This window comes from Equus caballus, chromosome 7, assembly GCF_041296265.1.
Source record: "Equus caballus isolate H_3958 breed thoroughbred chromosome 7, TB-T2T, whole genome shotgun sequence".
In the NCBI taxonomy this organism is placed as follows: Eukaryota; Metazoa; Chordata; class Mammalia; order Perissodactyla; family Equidae; genus Equus; species Equus caballus.
In genome coordinates this window covers 88957037-88983916 of record NC_091690.1, presented here as the reverse complement: position 1 = coordinate 88983916, position 26880 = coordinate 88957037, and the positions used below count along the sequence as shown (strand labels likewise).

General features: G+C 41.0%; 1 protein-coding gene across 9 annotated transcripts in view; it reads left to right on the top strand.

Annotated features, from left to right (window-relative positions):
• HPS5 (HPS5 biogenesis of lysosomal organelles complex 2 subunit 2) overlaps nucleotides 1-25595 on the top strand; it is a 36463-nt gene extending 10868 nt beyond the window's left edge. For 4 of the 9 annotated variants that reach the window (XM_001504961.6, XM_023644166.2, XM_005612207.4 and 1 more), the window contains 17 exons: nucleotides 2299-2511; nucleotides 2822-2893; nucleotides 6397-6485; nucleotides 7876-8054; nucleotides 8514-8672; nucleotides 9254-9440; nucleotides 10121-10244; nucleotides 11072-11221; nucleotides 12917-12994; nucleotides 13288-13865; nucleotides 17100-17220; nucleotides 17418-17573; nucleotides 18614-18733; nucleotides 19537-19650; nucleotides 21079-21185; nucleotides 23342-23612; nucleotides 24437-25321. In XM_001504961.6, the coding sequence (XP_001505011.3) occupies nucleotides 2299-2511; nucleotides 2822-2893; nucleotides 6397-6485; nucleotides 7876-8054; nucleotides 8514-8672; nucleotides 9254-9440; nucleotides 10121-10244; nucleotides 11072-11221; nucleotides 12917-12994; nucleotides 13288-13865; nucleotides 17100-17220; nucleotides 17418-17573; nucleotides 18614-18733; nucleotides 19537-19650; nucleotides 21079-21185; nucleotides 23342-23612; nucleotides 24437-24497 (2779 nt within the window). In that variant the 3' untranslated portion in view covers nucleotides 24498-25321. 9 annotated transcript variants of the gene reach the window in all.
• Nucleotides 25596-26880: the final 1285 nt, after the last annotated feature.

Sequence of the window (26880 nt, the reverse complement as noted above, 5' to 3'; positions counted from 1 at the left end):
CTCTAATATGTCCTTTGACGTCGGGCCTTTGGCCATTAGCTCCACCCTTGTGGTTTTGGTAAAATATTTGTTAGCTTCACAAAGTTGTTAAGTATTCTTCCTATGTAGGTTTTCAAGTTTACCAAAAGGCCCAATTCAGAAATTTGGCTGGGGGCCTGCCAGTGGCCCAGCGGTTAAGTTCACACGTTCTGCTTCAGCGGCCCGGGGTTTGCCGGTTCGGATCCTGGGTGAGGACATGGCACTGCTTGCCAAGCCATGCTGTGGTAGGCGTCCCACGTATAAAGGAGAGGAAGATGGGCACGGATGTTAGCTCAGGGCCAGTCTTCCTCAGCAAAAAGAGGAGGATTGGCAGCAGTTAGCCAGGGCTAATCTTCCTCAAAAAAAAGAGGAATTTGGCTGAAATTCTGACAAGTGGTCAGAACACCAAACTGAATTAACACTTTATCAGAGTTATTCTGGGGATCTAGTGAAATGGTATATACAAGAGACTTTTTAAAATAAAGAGCTAAATAAGTGGAGGTTTATTTTTCTCTCTTTACCATAGAGTTGCTAATTATTTTCCCATTTCAGAGGGGTGCGGCTGGAGTTGGTTATGAGAATAACATAGAACCTGGTGCATTGTTTTAGAAATGCCCACTTTCTGTTAGCTAGAATTCAGTTTTGGGCAACATGGATAGTACAATTATTTTAAAAATTCATTTATGTTGAAAATTTTTTGTGTGTTTCAACCTATGTTCCCTCCGGACAAACAGCATTCTTTTTTTTTTTTTTAAATGAGGGATCCTTATTACTAACCAAAGCGATAAGTGAGAGTTTGCTCCTCCTGCCAGTCACTGTCTACTTTCTGTTGGTATTGTTCATGAAAAGGTGGGTCCCAGGAGGGACTAGAACAATCAGAGACAAAGAACTGTGGTGTGGGGGAGAGCCTGGGGTAGTGGAGCCTGACACTATGATTTCAAGTTCTGGTCCTGCCACCTTTTAAACCTCCCTGGACGTCAGTTTCCCCATCCGGAATGTAGAGGGGGTTGTAAGGATTAACTGAGATAATGTGTATGAAATACTTAGCCTTGTGCCTGTCACATAGTGTCTGAAAGTGTAGAGAGTAAGATAAATGAGCACACAGATGAGAATGAGTTGGCTGTATTTGTTCACTCAACAGGCACTTTTTGCACTCTTCTGGATCTTTAGCACTGTATTAAGCACCATAGAGGACATAAAATAAGCAAGAAATATATTTTATTTCCCAAATAAGGAACATAAGTAATAAAATCATAACTTCTTGTATTGCTCTGTGTATATTTCAAAACACTTTCACATTCGTATTCTTATAGTCAAACTGATGTTATATTTTATTCACAAAGCAAGTAAATACAGGGATATTTATTGAATTATTTAAGGTCACGTACTAAATTCTCCAAAAAAAAAGCCTGAGTATATGGAGCACTATCATGTATTGAGTGCTTTGTGTGGGCCAGATCCTGCGCTATACACTGGGAATTCAACTAAAGAAGAATAGATGGCCTGTGTCCTGAAGAAAGTGATGGTCTGTTGTTCAGATAGACACAATTGCCATACTATATGTAACGTGGTCAGTGCTGTGAAAACATAGCATGGGAAGCATGTAATTCAGCCGTGGGAGTCAAGGAAGTCTCTCAGAGGAAGGATGATGGAGCTAAGTCTTGAAGAATAAGTAAGGGAATTTTTAGGAAGAGACGTTCTCCTCATTATCACCTTCCATGTTCGTAGGCAGTGTGGTAAGCTCTTGTACAGATATTTTATATATCTTGCAATCACAAGGGAACAGAATGTTCCAAGGTGCAGAGTTTTAGAAGGAGTTGGCGTTTGGAGGAAAGAGTGATGAGTTTCTGGGGTGTTTGTGGCAGGGGAGTGGCTTGGAGACAGGATGGAGAGGTAGCTTCCATGGAGTGTCCAAAGAATGTTTACAAGATGATTTGGGAAGCAATCAGTAGGATTTAAGGATGTATGAAATAGTTTAGTAGCACTCATTTTTTAGATTTGAAAGGGGCCTTCACATTGATTCTGAGTCTCTCATTCTGCAAATAATCAACTGAGTACTAATGTGAAGTGGCTTGCTTGTTGTCACAGAAATAATTAATGGCAAATCAGAGCTAGAACCTATTTTGACCTTTCCCTTCTGTTGTTCTTTCCAGTATGTTGCTAATATGAATAGAGGGAGGATGTGTGGGACAGGTTATTATGGCCATGCTGATTTGGAGTGCCATTGTTTTTGACTTTTTTGTAAGGAAACCTGCTTTCTCTTACTTTTTTGGATATTAGAGAAAAATTTTGGAAGATTGGAAACAAGGAAAGAGATGGAGAATATGGAGCTTGTTTTTTCCCTGGAAGATGTAGCGCGGACCAGCAACCCTTGATATATTGTGCTCGCCCTGGCTCCAGGATGTGGGAAGTGAACTTTGATGGAGAAGTTATCAGTACACATCAGTTTAAGAAACTCCTCTCATCGCCACCTCTCCCTGTAATTACTTTAAGGTCAGGATTTGTACGGCTGGTGAGGAGTGTTTAAGGAATTGACATGTAGGGGGTGGGTTGAAATCTCTGATATTCTGTATGCATTAAAGGTTTTATTATGCCTTTTAACAGTGAAGTAGAATTTTTATTAAAAGATTCAAAGAAACCAAAAAGCCTTTAATCACTTATCTTTCATATGATAAAAGCAAATTGAATAAAGGCAGATGCAGTTAGGTTCTTGAGTTTGTTTTGGAAGCAAAAATTTTCCTCCATAGGTAAAAGCGTGCTTTTCTGTTGTGATTAAATCATTAACAGGCGTGTTTGCTTTTAGGACAGAACCTCAGTATGATCATACAGTTGGATCCTGCCAGTCTTTGTCTTTCCCAAAACTCTTGCATCTTAGGTGAGTTTCTCGCTTTGATCCTTTAAAAAAAGAACACTCGACTTTTTCTCTTTGTTTTTCAGAGGCGGTTACCTTTTTAAGGTTGTTTTTGTACTAAATTATTTTTAGAAAACTGGGAAATGACTATGTTACATGAAGTGTTCTAAGAAGAACGCAGAGATCATAGAAATGTATTTCCCTTTCTGTTTTGAACTGACCCAAACCAGTTGGACAGTTTGTAATTGTCAGGGACTTCTGACTGTTAGAGCTAAGCTATAGGGACTTGCTCTTTCCTAACCTCCTCTGTCTGGTGGGATGTTACAGTGAAAGCAAGTCTCAGGCTGAAACTGCCGCAGATATGTTTGTTTCTTAGCCAGCAGGCACGAAAATAGTTGAACTTGTAAGCTTGGGGAAATTTCAGCTCTCTGTCCTTTAGGCACTCTGATGAGTACCTTGCTTGACACCTGCTCGAGGCAGATTCAGCCATGTTCTAACATGAGGCTTCAGCTAGCTTTCTGGTTGGATTAGGTGCAAAAGTCCACTATTAAGTGGCAGCACAAAGTGCCACTCAAGGCTGTCAGCTGCTGGGCTTGCAATTCTTACACCTTGTTCTGCAAGCATGGCGGTGCCAGCGTATGATTTCCAGCCAATCTGTGTGTCTGGAATTGTACTTATTTCATCAATGGAAAATTATTTCTACTCTCCCTTACGCTAAATGCATGAGATCTCTACTGCAGATTCAGAGAATGTTATTTAGAGGTGGTTCTAGGGTACTCTGGAGTGTAGACTCCTGATTGGGTTTTTTCAAAGGCCAGCTAACTGCTCTTAGAATGTGATTTTTTTTGAACACTTGAAATGTTAACTAATTGTCCCTAACTAATGTATGTGTATGTCACATTACCTACACTGAAGTATGTAAAAGTAAATTGTAGACAGTATATCACTTTCATAAATCCATAATTCTTTCTGATAGTTATTGGAGAAAGACAGCTATTTATTTGCCCATAATTATGTAAAGCATGTTAAAAACTCTTCCTTATGGTACTTATCACAGTTTATGATTACATATTCATACAATATGTATGCCTGTCTTGCTCCTAGATGGTAAGCTCTGTGAGGGCTCTATGTGTGTTTTGTTCACTATTTTATTCTCAGTGCCTGGCGCAGACAGACGCTTAGTAAATATTTGTTGACTGTAGTGTGATGTGTGGGGTGTGGAAAGTCCCTTACCCAGGAGTGGGTTTTCTAATGGTGAGGCTGCAGTCGGTTTGGTTCTCCTGGCAGAGCTGTTTCTCTGAGTTAAGCTATTTAACGCTCTCGTTTTAGTTCCTGCCGTAGCATACAAAGCCTTTCATGATCTGGCTCTGCCTTCTCGGCTTCGGCAATAATTAATGCCGCTTTGGAGCCTTTGCGGACTCCTCCAGCGGGCGTGGCTTAGACACCTGTTCCCGTGCACTATTGGCACACCTTGTTCATTCTTCCCTCACCACCTCTGTTTCACTGTGACATCCATCCCAGTGCCAGCCTGTCAGCTCCTTTACGGTGGGCACAGTGCTAGGCGCATGGAAGCCTCTCAGGTAATAGTGAAATTGAAGAATTCAACAAAGATTTTTTTGAAAAACCGTGAGTAAGAGGGCTTTTTGTTCCTGTTTATTTACTTTTTTCCCACCTGTACACTTGTGTCCTATAGAAACCTTTACTGTTACACCCACAAATCCCACAAGGAAGCAAACTTATATACTTTGTCTCCTTTTGGGCACACTGGGTGTCACTTTCCCTTCCTTGGCTGTTTAAACAATGCTGTTAGGCTTGTGTCCCAGCCTGTTTATTACGTGAAGGCATAGGGGGATGAGGAATGTATAAAGTATGAAGTATCAGCTCGTCTATCCTCCTCTGCCCCCATCTAGTCTAGGTTGCTATTCCTAAGGAATCTTTCCACACTGAGTATCAGGTCCAGTATCAAAATTGTCATCCTCCATCTCTTTACTCAGGGATCCTCTGGCCTCTCATTTTTTCTCCCCTGGTTCCTAAAGACAGCCTTCTGATTTTAACGTATTTTGGGCTAGGATTCTGACCATTTCTTGCATCTTTGTGACAAAGATTACTTTCCTGTGAAGACGGTTATCTGGTCTTATATTGGCAAAATGTTTAATATTTGTATGAGGACCCAATTCCTGTTAAATATCAGTCTTGGTTTCGTAGCCATGTGGTGCCATTTTTACTACATTTGGGGGCATAAAGAAAAAAAGTAAAGGTCCCTGTTCTCAAGATTATAGTTTGTTGGAGAGATGTGGCTTATTTCTACAAAAGGTTTAACCGCAATAGAAAATGAGAGTCGTGACACTGCAGTCCACGATTAAGTGCCGCATGAGCAGGGTTGGCAAGAGATAGGTTGAGAGCAGGAGGAAGAGCGATGGCTGTGGGCTGGCGGGGAGGATTTCAGAGGGAGTGGAACCGCTGCTGCTCAAGAGATGGCTCGAAGAGACCATTATAAAATGAGCAGTGCCCTGACCAGGGGCAAGAAGCAGAGACTACCGGTGCTGTATAAAAAACAATAGCGGTCTTGAGAGAGTAAATGAGATATATGAGCAAAGGACTACAGAAAGAGATGAGCAGAGATGAGAGTCCCAGAGGACTGGAAAGGAAGGTGGACCAAGAAAGTGCAGTGTCCCCGAGGCCGGGGAGGCGAGATTCAGGAAGGAACAGTCAGCAGCGTTAGTCCCTGCTTGGGGATCAAGAAGAGAAATGAGGAAAGGTTAATGGGTTTGGCAGTTAGGACATCTGTGACTTTTTGAGAATGCAGTTAAGTGGAATAATTAGGATTCCAGATAGCAGTGGGTGGGTCAGTGAGGATATATAAAGGAAGAAGTAGGTTCTGTGAGGTGTGGAGAAAAAAATCCAGGTTTTGGAGCCAGGCTGTCCTTGACATAAATTCTGACTCTTCTGTGTTCATGCTGAATGGGCTCGAGCATATTATTTCATCTCTCTGAGCTTCAGTTTTCTTTTTTATAAAACAGGGATAATACCTCAAATGATGAGTAGATACAAGGTTAGATAATATAGATAGAGCCTTTAATAAATCTCCTGGCACATAGTTAACCAGGAGTTTTCAACCATTTGTTGCCCACACACAACCAATGATGTATCCCTGAAAGTGGCTCACGTGAGCAGTGATGGGTGGTGAGGTGTTGTGTTTGGTCTTTGTTTTAAAAGTGCCCCCGTCATACCACATATGGGAAGTTTAGCTGTCTTAACAAACGTCAGGTAAGATACCAGCTTTGTCTTTTTCTAGAAGATATTTAGTGTATGCGTCTGAATTTTTCCCAGTTTGGCACCTTACTATGCTATTTTAGTGGGCTATTGTTATGGATAGAAAAGAGGTGTTAGGACTTGATGAGCTGGATCTCCGTTGTGTTTTCTTTGTACAGGCTGATTATACTTTAATAGCTAATGTGAGTTCTGTCATAAACTTCTGATTCTGAGCAAACTAGAATTCTCTTGACTTCTTCCATTTTCGCTTGCAGTGAGCACTGTGTGCTGACTTGGACAGAAAGAGGAATTTATATTTTCCTTCCTCAGAATGTTCAAGTTCTTCTTTGGAGTGAAGTCAAAGGTAATTATATTTTTCTTCCTTATGTACTTTTTAATCTCATGCTTGTGGAAGATTTAATTGTTGTAGGAGGGTTCTCTTGTAGTGTAAGAAGTGGAAAAATAGACGAGGTGACCTTTCTTTTAAAGATTGACATCATAGATGTTTCCCATTGTAAGGTACTTAATAAGCATACATTTGTGAATTTGTGTTCAATTATGTAATTTTTCATGAGTACTTTTATATACAGTTTTCATTTATTCTTAAATGTTAGTAGCCTCCGCTAACGATTGAATTAGGTTCATTTTTTTCCCTTTACTTACCCTGAGTTTTACCCTTGTTACAAGTCTTACTTTAACTCTTGTTTTGTGTCTTAATAGTTTGGGGTGCAAAAAGTTCTTGTGGGAGCAGTAGCCATTGTATGTGGCTGAAACAGAGAAAGATCAATCTCTGTATTCTTTTAGTTTAAACCAGAAATGGAGGAAATCTACCATTTTTAGCATTGCTGCCCAGAGAGTATATCTTGACTTTTTGGGTCATTTTCTACTTTGCAAAAACATAAAACAGAGAAAGGAACTGTTTCTTACCAATCTGGTCAACATTGATTTCTTGTGGATTAAGTACCCTAAGGATGTCCCTTGCAAACTAATTTTTGTTTTTTTGTTTTTTTTACCTTTTTTTGACATATAATTGACATATACATTGTATAAGTTTAAGGTATACAATGTGTTCTTGATACATTTATATATTGCAATATGATTGCTACCTTTTGTGGTGAGAACATTTAGAATCTGCTCTCAGCAACTTTGAAGTATATAATACCCTCTTGTTAACTATAATCACAATGCTGTGCATTAGATCTCTGGAACTTATTCATGTGCCCTTTGACCAGCATCTACCCAATTCCCCCACCCCACAGCCCCTGGTAACCACCATTCTACTCTCTGTTTCTAATAGTTCAGCTTTTTTAGCTTCCACATATAAGTGATACTGAAAAGTTTTTTAAGACTTTTCATAATGTTCTGCCAAGACAGGTATTTTCTCATGAACTGTTTGTTGATTTACGTACTGTGTTAAAATCCATTCATTGACATCAGATTGTAACTCTCAGAAATGTTATATTGTGGCCTCTTTTAAAGTTCCAGTTCCTTTTCATGGAAAATAGCATTTTAAACGTAGGATTTTAGATCAGGGAGATGTGTTTCTTTCTCCGTATCTTTTATTCTTGATCTTTTTAGAATGGTGATTAAAATATGATTTCTTCGTTGAAATGCAAGTGTAAAAATAGAAATGAAGTTCAGTCAAGCTGAACCCTATATGGAAAGTGAATTTGTTAGAGTAATTTCAGCCCTTGCAGAAATGGACAAGGAGTATTTGGTTAACATCCCGTGTGTCCACCCCTGTGTTTTTGCAGATATTCAGGATGTGGCTGTCTGCAAGAATGAGCTGTTCTGTTTGCACCTCAGTGGGAAAGTCTCACATCTTTCCCTGTTATCTGTGGAACGCTGTGTGGAACGCCTGCTAAGGAGGGGCCTGTGGAACCTGGCCGCTCGCACTTGCTGTCTTTTCCAGAATTCTGTCATTGCCAGCAGAGTGAGTCAGAGAGCTTACTTGGTCATCCAGGTTGTTAAAACTAGCCGAGCTTGCAGGATTGTGCTACCGAGTTGCTTGTCTTTATCAGCCCTTTCTATATGACCTACAGATATGCCAGCAATAAGTCCCCAAAGGAAGCATGACAAGGCTCGGGATGGGGAGAGGGTAGGAAAAAGAGTATACTTTCCATTTAAAAAAAAAATCAAATTTACTCACAGATTTATTTGAATTTCAGGCCTTGTTTTAAGCGGGATGATTGTATGATGTCTTAATTAAATTCCTACTTCCTTAGATAAGTCTCATTGTCTTTCACTAGCTTACTGATCCTCTTTAAAGCACTTTTGAGGTTTTATGTTCCATGTTAGACATAAATATATGTCAGTATGTTGACCATTTGCATATAGATTCAGATACAAATATTAAGTTATTCTATTGGGTTTCTACTTACCCTTTTATTAGGGAAGAAAATCTTTGACTGTAGATAAATTGGAGCATTTGAAATCTCAGCTGGACCTCACAACCTGTAGTGATCTAATTTCTCAGCTGGAAGAATTGATCTTAAAATTTGAACCTTTGGATTCAGCTTGCAGCAGTAGAAGAAGCTCCATTTCATCGCATGTAGGTATTCTCTCTTTTAAACGGGTTTACTGTACAGCAAGATTTTTCTACGTTACGTTCGACTCACTTACTTCTAGGATCCCAGAACTTAACTTCCTTTCCATGCAGTAGATTTTGGGGGTGGTGCTCAAGAGGGGGCTTTCTTTCAGCTATTGGGCAGCCCTGTGAAGCTCTGTTTAGGTGTGTCTTGGAGCCACATTTTGTTTTGTCATTGTTTATTATATTCTGTTTGCAAATGGACCTCATGTAGCCTCCAGCACAGGTTAAGTTGCTCCTAATATGTGCTTTCTTGCTTCCTGCTAATCCAAGTCTCAGTGCAGCTCAGGATTGTCTCATTTAATCCCCGTTCTCACCGCCAGCCTTTATGGAAATAGACTAGAAAATACAGCAGTGCGATGCCACTAGCCCATGAGAGTGGTCCTGTTGCCGGGAGCCTAACCCTTGCTCACCAGCTTGTCCTAATAGGCTGTAGCTGTTGTTATTTACCTCCTACTTTAGTGTTGGTTTTTCTCTTAAAAAGCTAAATTGTGTTATAGAGGAAAGTTTTGCTTTGATGTTTTTGGAATTCTTTTTATTTTTAGGAAAGTTTCAGCATCTTGGACTCTGGTATTTATCGTATCATTAGTAGTAGAAGAGGCAGTCAGTCAGATGAAGACTCTTGTTCCCTTCACAGCCAGACCCTCTCAGAGGACGAGAGACTTAAAGAATTTGCCTCACATCAAGAAGAGGACCAACCAGATCAGTGTTGCGGCTCACAGGGAAATGAAGGTGACGACAGTGTCTTTCTTGGCTGCTGACGTGAAGCAGTTATTTTCTGTGACTTCTGTTTGCCAGGATTATCTCATGCATAAAGTTTTCTGTGAGGTGTTAATACTTTTTATTATGTTGATAGACTTTCTATCTAGAGCTATAGATCTGCTCGCCACTAGAAGAGTGGGTTTACGTTTAGTTGTTGGTTTTTTTCCTCATGTTTAGACTAACATTGGTAAAGTACCTAATTTTGATGATGCATCAAATTGCTGGAAAGCTTAAGAGAGGAGGTCATTAACCACAAGAGTGGAACGTTTTTATCCTTACTAACCAAATTATTTTCCATCAGGAATGAAAAATTACTACAGTTTTGGGGGCCATTGCCTTCACTTTTCGATGTTCGAGTATTCCTGTGACTGAACTGTTGAGAAGAGGTTAATAGAGACTCTAAACTTCCTTTTTGACTTATGGGATTCGGGGTTGGTAGGAAATGAAGGTGCCTGCCTGAGTGTTTTATACGTGGGCCATCCCGTGCATCTCGTAAACCTGTGTTCTGTTCATGTGTATCTGGGTCACTTGTGATTTTGGTATTGAATCCTTTATTTCCTTTGGTTTATTCATTTCAGAATTTCTTTCAAGATTAAAAAACTCCTGTGTGATTAGATTTTGTTTCTTTCCCCCCTGATTCCGTTCGTCAGACAATGTTTCTCATGTTCCTGTGACGTTTGAGACGGAGAAGAATGAAACTTTTCTCCCCTTTGGCATTCCATTACCATTTCGTTCTCCGTCTCCTCTTGTGTCTCTTCAGGCTGTCAAGGAAAGGTAAACTAATTAGTCTTGTCATTTAGTTCCATTTCTGGTTTTACTTCACTTATCACATTGGGCACTTTTGTGCTGAGAATGGAAAGACATTTAAATGAGAAGCAAGGATATCTCTAGGTTATTTCTAGGTATAGCCTGTTTTGTAAAGCTGTAAACTTCTCATTTCAATCTTGGGGAATTTAGCATCCCTCTTTGTTTGAATAGCTGGATGTTTGAGTTGTTACAGATGTGGGTTTTCCCCCTAGACAGAACAAAAGTTTAGCAATCTGTTTTTCCTGATGTGTGAGAGGAACAGTTTCCATGTATGATTTTTTCAGTCTGGGCTCAGAATTGGAGACTCCTCAGAAGTCTTTCTAGCTACTTGCTGGGCCCAGGATTGGCATTTGAGTTTAAGAGAGAAGACCTGCCCAGCTACTTAACCGCTTATCTGAGTCTTACTGGATACAGATGTTGCTTGTTAAGAAGAATATAGTGTGACAAGTGAGCAGCTGAGTTTCACGAAGAAATTCTTTGGCCAGGATGGGGCAGGTGATCCCATGGCCTTCTTTGCCTAAATTGACAGAAACTTTGCAGGCTCAGCTGGAGTTAAAGACATTTTCTTTAGGACTGAATCAAGATAGTTTAGTAAATAAAATGAATCCTTATGATACTGTAAATTTTCCATGGGCTTTAGGTGAAATCTGAAGTTGCTGTAAACAGTCTTGCTTTTTAGTAAGTCCAGGTTGCCTTCAGGGACTAATAGGAACTTAGAGAACTCAGGCACTACATTTTTCATTCTTGTCAGTAATGAGGCTTTTCAAAATAGTTTTGTGGTGTGTGACTTGCAGTGTTTCTAGCTTTGTGCGTAAAACTACTGAGAAGATTGGCACCCTTCATACAAGCCCTGATCTGAAAGTGAGACCAGAACCCAGGGGTGATGAGCAGTCATGTGAAGAGGATGTGAGTCCAGTCATCTGCCCAAAAGAGGAAGACACTGAGTAAGCCGTTGCATAGAAATCTGTGTAAATTCTAGAGGAGGCAGCTGTCAGTTTGAAGAAAGCCATAGACTGTGTCCTGTTAGAGAAGGTACAATGACCCTTTTCATTGTAGAAAGTGTAGCTCATAAAAACCGTGAATACCGTAAAGGAAGTGTTGGAAAGGTCCATCAACCCATAGCAACTCTGTTGAGACAGAGTTTTATTTATTTTTTTATTTCGAGGAAGATCAGCCCTGAGCCAACATCTGCTGCCAATCCTCCCCTTTTTTTGCTGAGGAAGACGTGCCCTGAGCTAACATCCGTGCCCATCTTACTCTGCTTTCTATGTGGGATGCCTACCACAGCATGGCTTGCCAAGCGGTGCCATGTCCGCACCAGGGATCCGAACTGGCGAACCCTGTGCCGCCGAAGCGGAACATGCGAATTAACTGCTGCACCACTGGGCCGGCCCCGGGATGGAGTTTTAATTTAGCACTTCTTCCATCTTTCCCCTGCACAACCTCCCCCCATTCCAAATCTCTTCAAACTTCTGGGATGTTAGAGAAGGAATATTAGATTAAGAGTAGGATAATCAAGAATCTAGGCCTTGGGGCTGGCCCCGTGGCTGAGTGGTTAAGTTCGCGGGCTCTGCTTCAGCGGCCCAAGGTTTCGCTGGTTTGGATCCTGGGCACGGACATGGCATCACTCATTAGGCCATGCTGAGGCAGCGCCCCACATGCCACTACTAGAAGGACCCACAACTAGAATAAAGAGCTATGTCCTAGGGGGATTTGGGGAGAAAAAGCAGGAAAAGAAGAAAAAAAGAAGATTGGCAATAGTTGTTAGCTCAGGTGCCAATCTTTAAAAAAGAAAAAAAAAAGAATCTAGGCCTTGCCCTGTTTCCACTTTTGAATAGCGTGTAACCTTGGGTAAGTCACTAATGCTCTCTGGCTTGAATGTAAGGTATCTTGTCCTGTGCCTTCCTATGATATGCTGGTGACATAGTCCTTATGCAGTAGAGTTATAGCAGAGCCCATGGTCTGGCACAGGGTGAAGCATCTTGTCCATCTGGTCTCTTTCTTACCTCATAGTTCAGGGGATCTGGGCATTAGAGGCAAGTAAGCTCAGCACTCACCCAGGAATGGAGAGTGACCCACAGGCCCAGAGCATGTGGACAGTCAGATGGAATAAAAAGTGTGTTAGCCTCAGAATAACTTAGTGAATCCATATGTTTATGGGAAAAAAGTACAGATATTGCTATAACAGTCTGACCTTAGCCTACCTTTCCAGCCTCATTTCCAACCACATCCCTCTAAGCACTCTAAATTCTGGTCCTGTTGGAGAACTGGGTGTGAACACCTCACTACCTTTCTTCGTGCTGTTTCTCCCAACTGCAGTATTTTTCCTAACACAAATACCACCTCCTCAGGAAAGCTTCCCTTGATTGCCTAGTCTGAATAATGATTCCTTTTTCTGTCCTTTCGTAGCATCATGCTTGTGCCACTCTTTGATGTTCATTTCATTCTCTTTTGTATTTTCCTTAGTTGTTTGCATGCTTGTCTGACTAGAGCTTACTCATCTTGAGGCCGTGGACCATTGTTTGTACTCATCTCTGTCTCACGTGACGTTAACTGCAATCCCTGCTACTTAGTAAGCACTTAGAAATATTTGTCTAAGGAAACTCTAATCCCCTCTAACTCTTTTCACACTTTTCTAGGGAAGAAAAAGAAGTAACTAGTCAACCTCCAGAAGAAGACAAGCTCCAAGAGCTCAGAATAGCAACAGCAGAAGCAATGTGAGTATTCATGAATGAGAAAGTTTTATGGTGGATGGGAGTGACTTTTTGAGCTCGTCAGTAGCAGTCCTGAGACAGTGTGGGGCAGAGGTAGTCTCATTTGGAATTGAAATTCAAGAATTAGTACAAAGTTAATGTTCCCTGTGTTGTCATCTTGCTGAGATCATAGTTAAAGAATTGAAAAGTAACATTCCAGGTAAATGTGTTTTGTCTGTTACGTTTATTTAGCATGAAATAATTTGTTTTAAAAAAACAAATAATACATAAATTTCATACTTGTCTGTCTTGTATAGGACCAAGCTAGAGGACCCACTGGTTTTATTTGAACCCAAGTCTCTGAGAATGGTTTTACAGCAGTGGCTTTCACAGTTAGAAAAAGCGTTTGCCATAAAGGATTTTTCAGGCATTTCAGATGCTGGCAACTCATCCATGACATCGAACCAGGATGTGCTATTGCTTGATGAGTCGAAAAAGGGAATATTAGATGAAGATAATGAAAAAGAAAAAAGGGCCTCTCTAAGCAATGAGGAAACCGTGGATCAAACAGTGTGTGACTCTGTAAATAACCTGAGGGAGCCCTTGGATGACCTTTTTCAAGTATGTTCTCCATGCAGCATAGCAAACGATCTTCAGAAGGACCTGGCTGAATTGACAACGTTGTGTTTGGAATTGAATGTGTTGAATTCTGAGATGAAAAGCACAAGTGGACATGCGGACCATACTTTGCAACAGTGCTCTCCTGAAACTCTGGCTTGTCAGTTCCTAAAGAAGTATTTTTTTCTCCTGGACTTGACAAGAGCAAAGGAGAGTATCAAGCTTAGTTACACTGACAGTCCTTGTGTTTGGGATACTTTCATTGAAGGATTGAAAGGTACTAGTCAGATTGCCTTACCAAGGATAGAAATTGGTATAAGGATAATAGCATCTTGGCATTTTTGAGTTTAAAAAAATAGATTTAAGTAGAAAGTCACTTCTCTTCTGGTCAACCTCCATTTTGTTTTCCACTCAATTTAATTTTTAATTGTTCTTCAAACATTGGTTTATTTTGCAAATGTATTATAAGAAATTAAGGGCCGGCCCTGTGGCTGAGTGGTTAAGTTTGCATGCTCTGCTTTGGTGGCCCTGGGTGTCCCCGGTTCGGCTCCTGGGTGCAGACCTAGCACTACTCATCAGGCCATGCTGAGGCGGTGTCCCACATAGCATGACCAGAAGAACCTACAACTGGAATATAGGACTATGTACTGGAGGGCTTTGGGGAGAAGAAGGAAAAAAAAAAAGATTGGCAACAGATGTTAGCTCAGGGCCAATCTTAAAAAAAAATGATTCACTTTTTAAAAAAAGAAATTAGTTTTATTTCTCTCCCAATCATATTCGGAAAATGATATGGCAAAGTTGGAGAAGTTGGGGGTAAAGTAAGATTTTATAAATGCAGAAAAATCCCTCACATAACTTATTAATTTTGAAATAATATATACCATTTTTGAGTACTTCCCTGTGCCAGATACTATGCTAAACACTATAGGCATCATCTCATTTTATCCTTACAAAAGCCTTCGGAGTAGGCTTTCGGAGTAGGCTTCCATTTAATAGGTGAGGAAACTGAGACAGAGAGATGATAATAGTTAAGTAGGCTAAACTGCTGTAAGAAATATCTCATAATGTAATAACTCAAATATAAAAGAAGTTTATTCCTTGCTCATATACCACTGCAGGACATGTTCCAGGTCAACGGGCAGCTCTCTTCCATGTGGTAATCCAGGGTTCCATGTTCCTTCCTTTTCTTTGAGCTCCTTCCACCATTGCACTTGGGATTGAGATTGGATTGCTATGTCCAGGGGAAAGCATGTGGAAGTGGTGAACGTGCCCTCTTTTAGGCCTGGCCTGGGAGTGGCTTACATCTCTTCTGTGGTTTACATTCCATTGATGAGAATTCTAGGACAAGGCCCCACCTAACTGCAAAGGAGACTGGGAGATGTGACCTATCCAAGGGTCTGGAAAGAAGAGAATGGATGTGGGTGAAGAGTTTGTGTGTCTGCCTCAGAGATTCTGGTTGACAGCCCGCAGTCTCTACTTCATGCTTGATTGAAGGTCACACTGTCATCCTCATATAGAAACCAGCTCTCATACCCCAGAGAACATGCGTGCCCTTCCTACTGCGTAGTCCCAGGTTTTTGAAGAGGTGAAATTTCTTAATTCAAAATTCTGCTTGAATAAAAGATGCCATGTTTCTAATAATTGATTTAGACTTTAAGCAGACTTTTCATTCATTACCAAAAGTGAATAGTCATAAGCAGAGACACATTTTTATATTACCAACTTAAAGAGCTTTTAGTTTTCTAGAAACATGGATCTGTAGTTGTGGCTCTGCTTCCATCCACATTTAGCAGTTAAAAGCATAAGAAATGATTTCATTTTCTTTTTCAGAGTTGAGGTACACTGTCTTTTATGTGAAATAAGAAAAGTTATTTCTCTTTAGATAGGTTCAAATGTTTGACATTCTTACTTACGGGAAATATGCTATATCTGTCTCTATTATGTGATCATACGCAACCATGGTCACAGGAAAATAGCAGAAAAGAGTCACAGGAAAAAAGCAGCCTGAGTGTTAGATTGTTACTAGCGCTGGCTAGAGTGAATGTGATGGGCAGTTTGAGATGGTGTATCTGCTTACTTGAATTTCTGAGGATGGGTTTGGCTTAGCTCCCACCTACTCATAAAGCTTTCCCTCACTTCCCCAGCTCTAAACGATGGCTGCCTCCTCTGAAGTCCCTTAAGTTCTTACTGCCCGGCACAAACTGGAAATAATGAAACTGATTGGGAAAAAATGATTTTTAAACATAGATATATCAGGCATTGAAGATCTTTCGAAATGGTCTATTGAACAGGCTCCACCCTCCTAATGATGCTGTATTTATGGAAAACGGCTTTTGGAACTGTTCCTTGGGACTTGTCTTTGGAGCTGGTTGAAAACTACTTGAAGAAACTCGTTTTACTTTAGATTCACATATATAGAGAGAGACAGTATATGTATTTAACAAGTAGTTTTAACTAGATCATCACTCACTCTGTTTACCACACTTGGCTTTAAATGACTTGGCTGTTCCCAAAAGTCAAATCTTCCATCAGAGGAAGAAGATTGGCTATAACTGATGTTTGTTTTGTTTTGTTTTTGCTGAGGAAGATTAGCCCTGAGCTAATATCTGTGCCAGTCTTCCTCCGCTTTTCTATGTGGGTCGCTGCCACAGCCTAGCTGATGAGTGGTGTAGGTCCGTGCCCAGGATCTGAACCTGCGAACCTGGGCCACTAAAGCAGAGGGTGCTAAACTTAACCACTATGCTATGGGGCCAGCCCCTATAACTGATGTGTTTTGTTTGTTTGTTTGTTTGGGTTTTTTTGGTGAGGAAGGTTGGCCCTGAGCAAACATCTATTGCCGGTCTTCCTCTTTTTGCTTGAAGAAGATTGTCACTGAGCTAACATCTGTCCCTATCTTCCCCTATTTTATGTAGGATGCTGTCACAGTGTGGCTTGATGAGCCATGGTAGGTCTGCACCTGGGATCCAAACCTGTGAACCCTGGGCTGCTGAAGCAGAGTGTGCGAACTTAACTTCTGCGCCACTAGGCCAGCACCTATAACTGACATTTTTAAAAAATAGTTCAGATATTTTTAAGTTAATTTAATTAAATTTATGAATTAATTTTGTTCTGAAAGATGAAGTAGGGGCACTGGTTCTAGAAAAACACTGAGGAATTTGGTATTGATGGTGGTTATATAGCTTATATAATATATGATATAATTAACAATATAATAATACATGCACACACACATATATACATGCACCCTTTTCAAGGATAATAATCACTTATGTATTGGTTGTCTGTCCCTTTGTGTTATTTTAACTTTCAGGATGCTTTGCCTCCCACTTTGACTTTAAGTTCCTTAAAAGTAGAGATTGTATCTTGTTCTTTTTTGTCTCTTGCGATGCTTGACCAACATCGGGCCTTGCACACTGTAGGCGCATGACTAATGATTGTTGAATGAATGTGTTCATGAATTGAGTATTTACTGCTACGAGATGAAGGGAAAAGGGTGTGCTTTCTCTTTCAGAAATGGCCAGTTGCAGTCCTACGTATATGGAGATGGGAGAAGGAGACCTGCCCACGAGATTAAAGTTGCTGGATGACTCAGTCCCTTTCGACAGTCCTCTGTTGGTTGCTTATGCTGCCCGGTAAGTTGTCCTAGATGTTGTTTCTGTGAACTGAAGCACATGCGGTTTGTGGTCTTAGTCTCTGAAGTTTTACTCAGTTGCGTGTTGGGCAGCTTCTTGTTAGTATATTTATTTTTTCTAATAAGTATTTCAGTAATGTAACCAGCTTACATCGTCTCACTGAAGTTGGAGACTTAATGTTTTGTTTTTAAATGCAGATTGTATGAGAGGTTTGGGGAATCTGCCCTTCGATCCTTAATCAAGTTTTACCCATCCATTTTGCCTGCGGATGTCATGCAACTTTGTCATCATCATCCTGCTCAGTTTTTGGCTTATTTAGACAGTCTGGTGAAATCAAGGCCTGAAGATCAACGGTGAGTAGGGGAGGAAATTTGCAGACTCTCGTTCTTTTGATAGGGCAGTGTTGCTCTTGTCCACGCAGTTGTAGCATTTCTTCTGTTCACTGCTGTGGGATTGAGGCCCTCGTGTGGAAGAGGAGGATTTTGTCAGTCGTGTCCCATTCTTTCACGGTTTACAGCGCACACCACAAACGTGCACATCCCATACTCGCCTTCCTTCTCTTTTCCTCTCTCAGGGATTCTCGGATCATCTGTGTAAGATTAAACCCCTCTTCCAGAGCCTGGGCTAAGGCAGATAAGCTTCCTTATTGTCTCTGCTAGTGAGTGAATTTATTGCCACTTATTTATTTATTTATTTTTTTACTGAGGAGGATTCACCTTGAGCTAACATCTGTTGCCAGTCTTCCTCGTTTTACTTGAGGAAGACTCACCCTGAGCTAACGTCTGTGCCAACCTTCCTCTATTTTGTATGTGAGTTGCTGCCACAGCATGGCTGCTGACGAGTGGTATAGGTCTGCACCCAGGAACCTAACCTGAGCCACTGAAGTAGAGCACACTGATCTTAACCAGTAGGCCATGGGACCAGCCCCTTATTGCCCCCTTTTTATAGACAATATTCCAGCTTTTTGTGGGTGGGTCTCAGTTCCAGCTCTTCAGCCTCTTTTTAGGCTGAAGCCTCATTTCCTATTTCCATACGGCCTTAAACCCCTGTGCCCATTGCTTATTGAGACCGGCCACTTTCTCCCTCTCTTTCTCCCTCTGATTGATTCATATTGCCATACTGGTTTTTATTTATCTTTTTTTAGGTTTTTTTGCTCTTTGGTATTTTCCTTCTTATCTTTGGGCTCAACTATTCATTTAAAAGGCTATTAGATTTTCACCAGTATTTCTAGACATTTTGTAGCAGAAGGGTTTTCAAGTTATATTCAAGGGTATTTCAAGTTATATTCAATATCCGCTGTATTGATCCCTTAACATTTTCTTCACATCCCCACATTTTATGTTTCCTTTCTCAGCATGAAGATTGGTGCTTTTTCTCCCCACCTTTCTCTTAGGCCATCCTTCCTCGAGTCCCTTCTACAACCAGAGTCTTTAAGATTGGATTGGCTGCTTTTGGCAGTGTCCCAGGATGCTCCCCCAAGCACCAGCACTGTGGATGAGGAAGGAGACCCCAGGTATAGGAGGAGTCCTCTTTCTAAGCTCTGATGATCCTTCCGAATGGAAGCAGTCTATTCACATGTAGTGTTCTGGGCTTACTGCAGGAGCAGCTATGGAAGAGACTGACCCCAGTCTGGTAGGAGTGACACTAAGTACTTCGTAGTGACTATGAACACTTTCCGAGTCACAGATCCTGTAAGAATCTGGTGATTCCTCTCAGAAAAATGCACATCCAGGCAAAATTTGGCACATGATTCCAGAGAATTAAACTGACCCCTGATGCTGTTTCATGGATCCACATTAAGAGCCCTTGGTGATTAAACCTGTGTTGGAAGAAGAAAATTTTGTGTGTCTGTTTGTAGTTTCTTCCTAGAAATTTGCCCAGGGATTTTCAGGTGTAACCTGATTTAGGATTTTTTTAAAAAAAATAGACTTCATAAAAAATACGCTCATACTTCTGATGTATCAGAAATGTGCCAGTGTTTTCTTCCAGGAGAAACTTTTTAAAAGCCCCCAAAATGCCTATCCTTTATGCCTAGACAAAGGTCTGCAAGGATATAAAATGGCGATCTGTGAATGATGAGTTAACGGGCTTTTGTTCTTTTTCTTTTGATTACCTAAAATGTCTAATGTTAAAAAATGAAGAGGTATTTGTTCTAGGAAAAATAATTTTTTAATTTTTCAAAAGCCAAATAGAAATGTTTGAAAATATAATAATAATGGAAGAAATATAATTAACTGTGCTTACCTATTAGGTGACTAATAAGCATTTTGAGAGTTTATTTCCTATCTGATGTGCTGAGAGTTTTCCATTTCACAGGCCTCATTCACACTTGTTTTCCTGGGGTTACAGTCAGCTCATCCTTCATCTAATTAAACTCCCTGCAGATTTTACAAGCAAAGAGAAAATGACTGACATCTGTAGGTCTCATGGGTAAGTGAGAATTTCTTAGAAGCTGAAGTTAAGATTAGAATCATTTTAGTTAATTGCTTTGTAGTTAAGGGCCTGAATTGACATGCTTTATCACTTGGGAATTCTCTTTGCTACATAAAAATGCTTTTTTGTTTTAAGTGATAGGAAAGTAAACATCTTTTTCCTTTTAAATTTTTATGTGTTTTTCTTTGTGTGGAGGAGATGGCTCTTACTAATCCCTCTCTCCACCTTCTGCTTAGTCCTGAGCCCCAGATCTCAGGCATGTGCATGGCATCTAATTAAGCACCAGACAGTGTGATCAAGTGACAATCAATACAGGGTTTCCAAGAAGGGAGAGGTCAGGATGGGCTCAGTAGCATCTCTGGTGAAGGACTCAGGGAGGGGGTGAGACTTCGGAGGTAATCCCTGCAGGCTGGGTACGATTTGTATTTATAAAGGAGCCGGGAGGACGGCAGCTCAGGTGACAGAAACAGCAAGAGCAAGGGCATGGAACACTGATGTTGCTTTTTATCCATGCCACATATCAGTCAGTTATTAATGCCTAACGATGTTGTCTTATGGCTTCACCTGGATCATAATCTTTTGGAGACAGAGGCCTGTGTCTTCCTTTTCCCCCATAATGTCTAATTCCTACAGTGGTAGGTACTTGATACGTATCTGTTCATTGATAGTGCGGGATGAGACTGGCCAGGTGGTGGTTGATGAGATCATGTAGGACCTTGAAAGGGGGTTAGAAGAATTTACTTAGCAGAGACCCTTTTAGACGTTTTGGTATGAAAATGATGTGACATAAATGGAGCTTTCTGGGGATTATTTCTGGTGTCATACACGAGAAGGATCAGAGACAGAAAGGCCAGCTAGGAAGCTGTTGCAGCAATTCAGATAGACCAAATTGGTGACTGGTAGGGCAGCAGCAGGAGCACATAGGAGGGACATTTTGAAGGAAAATGCCTTTGGACTTGTAGGTACTGGATATAGCAAATGAAGGAGGGGGAAGAGTCAAGGAGAACTTGTATAGTTTATATATTTGGGGAAGAAACATACTCATTGTGTATTGAATCTTAAAGCTGATAAAGTGTATAAGCTTAAGTATGTCGTAATTGATGCTTGGCCTCAAATGTCAGCCTCTGTCGCTGGCTTTTGCTTTTTTTCTTAATTGCGCTAGATCAAGGCTGTCTAATTGAACTTTCTGTGATAATGGAAATGTTCTACTGCACTGACCAACATGGTAGCCACTATCCACGTGTGGCCATTGAGTACTTGAAATATGGATTAGTTGACTGAAGAACTGACTTTTAAATTGTGTTTACTTTTAATTAATTTAAATTTAGATAGCCACCTGTGGCTAGTATCTGCTGTATTGGACAGCACAGCTCCAGATAAGTTCACTGTTTCTCATTCCTGTCTTCAACTTTGATCTCTTTAAAGTTTCTGGCCTGGCTATCTTATTCTCTGTTTGGAGCTGCAGAGAAGAAAAGAGGCCTTCACCAACATTGTGTATCTGAATGATATGAGCCTGATGGAAGGGGACAGTGGTATGTAAATCTCAGTTGGTTACTATTGGTGGTTATATTTTAGAAGTCACTCCAGACTTTTCAATAAAGAAATTTGGTAAACATTTCAGTGATTGTGTATATAATTCTAGCTAACTGTCAAATTTGTTGATTTTTTTTTTTGATCTATGCCACTTGGTACATTATGAAACCATAAGTAAGAGTAAACTACAGGCAACTTTTCTATTTAACAAGCATCTTTGTGTGTTAGGCACTATACCAGCTGCTTTTCCATATGCTATTTAAATGACATAAACCTGTGGGATAGTTATTATTGCTTCTGTTTTCCAGAAGTTATAACTGAGGCCCAGAAAAGGACAATTGGTTTCCCCAAAGTCATACAGCTAGTTAATGCTGGAGCTGGTGTTCAGACCCAGGTTTCATTTTCTCTAAAGTGTGTGCTCAGGTTCTTTTTTCTGCATCGTGTTGCCTTTTTGCACTGTCAGAAGTTAGAGGTGGTTACGATGAACTTGAACTGAAGTTGCAATCAGATTCCCTAAGCCTTCATGGCTGTTTAGATGCTTTTTTTCTTAATTTTATTTTTCATCAATCTAGCACAGATAAAATAGCCATCAGAAGGCCAGGACTTTGACACTGATATCTGAAGTCTGGGAGCTCATCTTGCACTCAGAGAAGTGGTCTTGGTCTGTTCTGTAGTGTTGCTTTATTCATCTCAGGGCAGAGATGCCAGCAGCATGACGTCAGGATCCTTCATCCAGCAGTGCGACCTGTTGGTGTAGGGAGGGAAGGTGAGAATGGCAAAGAAGCCGGTGACTGGCAGGGTTAGCTTCAGATGTCACAGCTCTAGCGAGAATTACTGAGATCATCTTTGTTTCAGAAATGAAGCAAGTGGGCCAGATGGTTTTGTAGGACTAGAACTATAAACATGCAGACATTTTTGAAAAATAACCAGAAAAGTGAAGATAGAAATGGTTTCTTTTTAAAGTTACAACACCTTGTTTGCTATAGAAAAAAATGGGAAATTCAGGATGCGTAAAGAAAATAAACATCACCTAAAATCTCCCTGCCCAGATAGAAGTACCCTTAATATTTTGTTCCTATAATAATAACTATTACCTGGTGTATTAAACAGGAGTCTTTGCTTGACATGTCTCTCTCTTCATAACTCTTGTTAGTATCACTCTCCAAGGCGTGTTGATTTTACTGCCAAGTGTATATCTCATATCTGTGTACTTCTTTTACTCCACCACTGTCACCCTGGTCCTAGCTATTTGCCTAGACTACTGCAATAACCTCATAATTGGTCATCTGGTTTCCATTGTTGCCTACCTTTAATTTGTTTTCCTTACAGCAGCCAGAATGGGTCTTTTAAACAAAAATTGGATTATGTGGCTTTGTTCCTTGAAACCCCTTACATTAAACTCAGAATAAAAGAATAAAATCCAGATTCTTAAGCTGGTCCCTTAAGGCCTGGCCCTGTCATCTCAATCTCACTGCTGCCTTTGTGCACTACTGGCCTTTTTTGAGTTCCTTGAACTCACCAAGTTCTCTCCTGTCTAGAGATGTCTTCCGTGTTTCCTTTGTCAGAAATGCAGGCTCCTTCACCCTCCATTCCTGATGCCCCCCTACCCAAAGTTTGCGCATATGTGGGCCACATGCACATGCTCTGTATGTCTCATCTTCCAGCTCTTTGCTTAAATGTCACTTCCTCACAGAGCACTTCTCAGATCCTCCAAAAAAACCTGCCATTCTCTTTAATGGTTTCTTGATCTTTCCCCTTATAGCACTTAGCACAGTTTGTAAGTATTTGTGTGTGTGTCTAAGTCTTGTCTCCTTTACTAGACTGTTAGCTCCACAAGAGTGTAGGGGTCATCGTGTCTGCTCTGTTCCTCAGTGCACATCCTATGCGTAGCGTAGAGTGTGTCCAGGGTACTTACTGACTGATGAGTGAGTGGGTGAGTGAGTTTTGAAGCTAATTTCATGGCTTCTCTATATCATGAACTATTTATTAAACAAATGTTCAGGAAACAACTTGATGTTAGGGTGATGAGATTATGTTCTTTAATATTTTTATGCTTTGGAACTAAATGTTTTCACGAATGGTTTTGACTGCCTCCGTGTGCAGCCAGGGTGCTAAGAGCAGTCCGAGCCAGCTTTTTTGCTGTGTGTTTGTATAGGTTGGATCCCAGAGACTGTGGAGGAATGGAAGCTTCTCCTACATCTCGTACAGAACAAGAGCACAAAGCCAGCCCCTCAGAAGTCACCAAATGGGAACTTCAATGATGGGCCTTCCCCCATCAATGTGGAGAACGTGGCACTCCTGTTAGCTAAGGCCATGGGCCCGGATCGGGCCTGGTCACTGATACAGGAATGTGGTTTGACCCTTGAGCTGTCAGAGAGGTTTACCAGAACCTGCAATATCCTGAGGATTGCTGAGAAAAGGCAGAGGTACTCCCCGTCTGTCATGCCCTTGTCATGCCCTCTCCATCCAGAATCTCCTTCCTTTTTAAGGCTGAATAGTATTCCATTGAATGGATATATGACATTTTATTTATCCATTCATCTGTTGATGTACGCTTGGGTTGCTTCCACCTCTTGGCTCTTGTGAGTAATGCTACTATGAACACGGGTGTACAAATATTTCTTCAAGAACCTGCTCAGAGTTCTTTTGGGTATATACCTAGAAGTGGAATTGCTGGATCATGTGTTAATTCTCTTTTTAATCTTTTAAAGAACCGCCACACTGTTTTCCATAGAGGCTGCACCATTTTATGTCCACACAGTGTCCAAGAGCCTGTTTCTTCACATCCTTGCCGACGCTAGTTATTTTCTGTGTTTTTTTGATAGAATCTATCCTAATGGGTGTGAGGTGATGTCTCATTGTGGTTTTTATTTGTGTTTCCCTAATGATAGTGATGTTGAGCATCTTTTCATATGCTTATTGGCCATTTGTATACCATCTCTGGACAAATACCTATGCAAGTCTTTTGCCTGGTTTTTAATTACGTTATTTTTCTTTTTTCTGTTGATGTATGAGTTCTTTATATATTCTGGATGTTACCCGTTTGTCAGCTACATGATTTGTAAATATTTTCTCATATACTTTGGGATGCCTTTTCATACGATGCCTTTGCACTCTGTTGATTGTGTCTTTTGATGTGCAAAATCAGTCAACTTTTTGAATCATCTAATTCTCTGTGGATTTCTAAGTTTTATGTGAAGAGCAAACAGTGACAACTAAATTTGCTTGTTTCTTTTCTTTGGGATTTCAGAGCCTTGATACAAAGCATGCTTGAAAAATGTGATCGGTTTCTCTGGTCTCAGCAGGCCTAGTGGAAGAACATTCAGCAGGATGTCATGACGTTTTGAGAAAAACTGAATCATGCTCCTGAACCTTCTGAACGCATTTGTCATTGATGGAAAGGCACTACTTGACAACCCTGCCACCTTATGGGAGTGCTTGTGTCATTGTCTGTCACCTCGACATTCGTGGCTCTATCTGTGACTGCAGTGTTTCTCAACCAGAGTTGAATTTTGAAAGACATCAGCCCTTGTCTGCTGAAGTGAAGTGTTCCAGAATCAGAATGTGAATGTTCACAGCTATATAGTCCTTATTCTTTTTTTTTTTTTCTTTTGAAGATTACTGCCAGTCCTCCTCTTTTTTGCTGAGGAAGACTGGCCCTGAGCTAACATCCATGCCCATCTTCCTCTGCTTTATATGTGGGATGCCTACCACAGCATGGCATGCCAAGTGGTGCCATGTCCGCACCCAGGATCCGAACTGGCGAACCCTGGGCTGCCGAGAAGCGGAATGTGCGAATTTAACCACTGCGCCACCAGACTGGCCACTACAGTCCTTATTCTGAATGACTTTTATTTGCTCTTTGCTAGTGTTTTGAGGGAATTCTTTTCCTATTGTGACTCCCGTGTTGGGAGCAGAAGTTTGTCGTCCTGGTCACATGAAGACAGATAATGTAATTGACAGGAGTTGAATTCTTTCTATGTCTTGTCTGGGACAGTGGAGAAATTACTGAAATAAGACCTGATATAATGGAATTAACATGTAAAATAAGTGAAACATTGAAGAGTCAAATTAGATGTTTAATGATGTGGCCCCATGTCTAAATTAAGCTAATTAAAATTTTTTTGCCCCAGTATTTGACATTTTTCTAATCTGAACCTATATACGACTAATTAATTACCGGAAATCTTTTATCCCTAATCTTTCCTAAACAGAATAGCCTAAAGGAATCATGCACTTTTAAAAATTATTTTTTAAAAGCCGTAATAAAGGCAGACTTAGTATTAGTAAAGGCTGCGGCAAGTGCTGAGCTATTTAAACTGTGTAACTAGATCTCCTGTCAGGCCGCTGTACACTCACATAGCATGTTATAGTAATAATAAAAGTAAAATCTGATTAAAGTTTTTTTCCCCCTGAGGAATATTTGTTCTGAGCTAGTATCTGTTGCCAGTCCTCCTCTTTTTGCTTGAGAAAGATTTGCCCTGAGCTAACATCTGTGCCAGTCTTCCTCTATTTTTCTTTTAAAGATTTTATTTTTCCTTTTTCTCCCCAAAGCTCCCCGGTACATAGTTGTGTATTTTTAGTTGTGGGTCCTTCTAGTTGTGGCATGTGGGATGCCGCCTCAGCCTGGCCCGATGAGCCGTGCCATGTCCGTGCCCAGGATCCTAACCAGCTAAACCCTGGGCCGCCGAGCGGAGCGGGAGAACTTAACCACTTGGCTACGGGGCCGGCCCCTGTCTTCCTCTATTTTGTATATGGGTTGCTGCCACAACATGGCCACTGAGGAGTGGTGTAGGTCTACACCTGGGAACCAAACCCAGCCACCGAAAGCAGAGTGTGACAAACTTAACCACTAGGCCACAGGACCGGACCCATGCTGATTCGTTTACATTCAAATAGGATATATGCATGAGGGTTATTGTGAGAAGTTTGCAGGAAGGTGTGGTATGGGGTAAACTGGGCTTGAGTAAGATAAGTGCTGGATACATTGAATGATTCACTCCTTTTTTTCATTTGTGACACAACCAGAGAACATAGGCATGAATGGCTCTCATGACATTTGGATGTGTTGTAATTGGATGAGTTGACAATACTGTCAGAGAAAGGAGGCTTTACAAAGCTTCCTAGAATTTTGGGAAGTGTGGAAAACCTATTGGTTCTGGTCACCAATTCCAATGTGTGGCAGCAGTGGGGGTGGCGTTTCTCCACACAGAGCAATTTTCTGACACCAGCTGGGTGTCCCGCAAGTCAGGTCCACTCAGTTAAGATACTGCCTATCCAGAGATAGCATCAGATTCCACAGGTTAAAGGCTCAGTCCCACAAGACTGCCCTCTGCTTCAAATGCCAATCGCAAGTCTAGGTTGTCACATGAGCTTCTGATCGATTAATTTGCTAAAGTGGCTGACAGAACTCAGGAAACCAGTTTACTCACTAGATTGCTGTTTTGTTATGAAAGGGTCTGGGGCCTGGCCTGGTGGTGCAGCAGTTAAGTTTGCATGCTCTGCTTCAGCGCTGGTTCGGATCCCAGGTGCAGACCTGTTCACTTCTTATTAAGCCATGCTGTGGCAGCGTCCCACATGTAAGGTCGAGGGGGATGGGCACAGATGTTAGCTCAGGGAAAATCTTCCTCAGCAAAAAAAGAGGAGGGTTGGTGGTGGATGGTAGCTCAGGGCTAATCTTCCTTAAAAAAATAA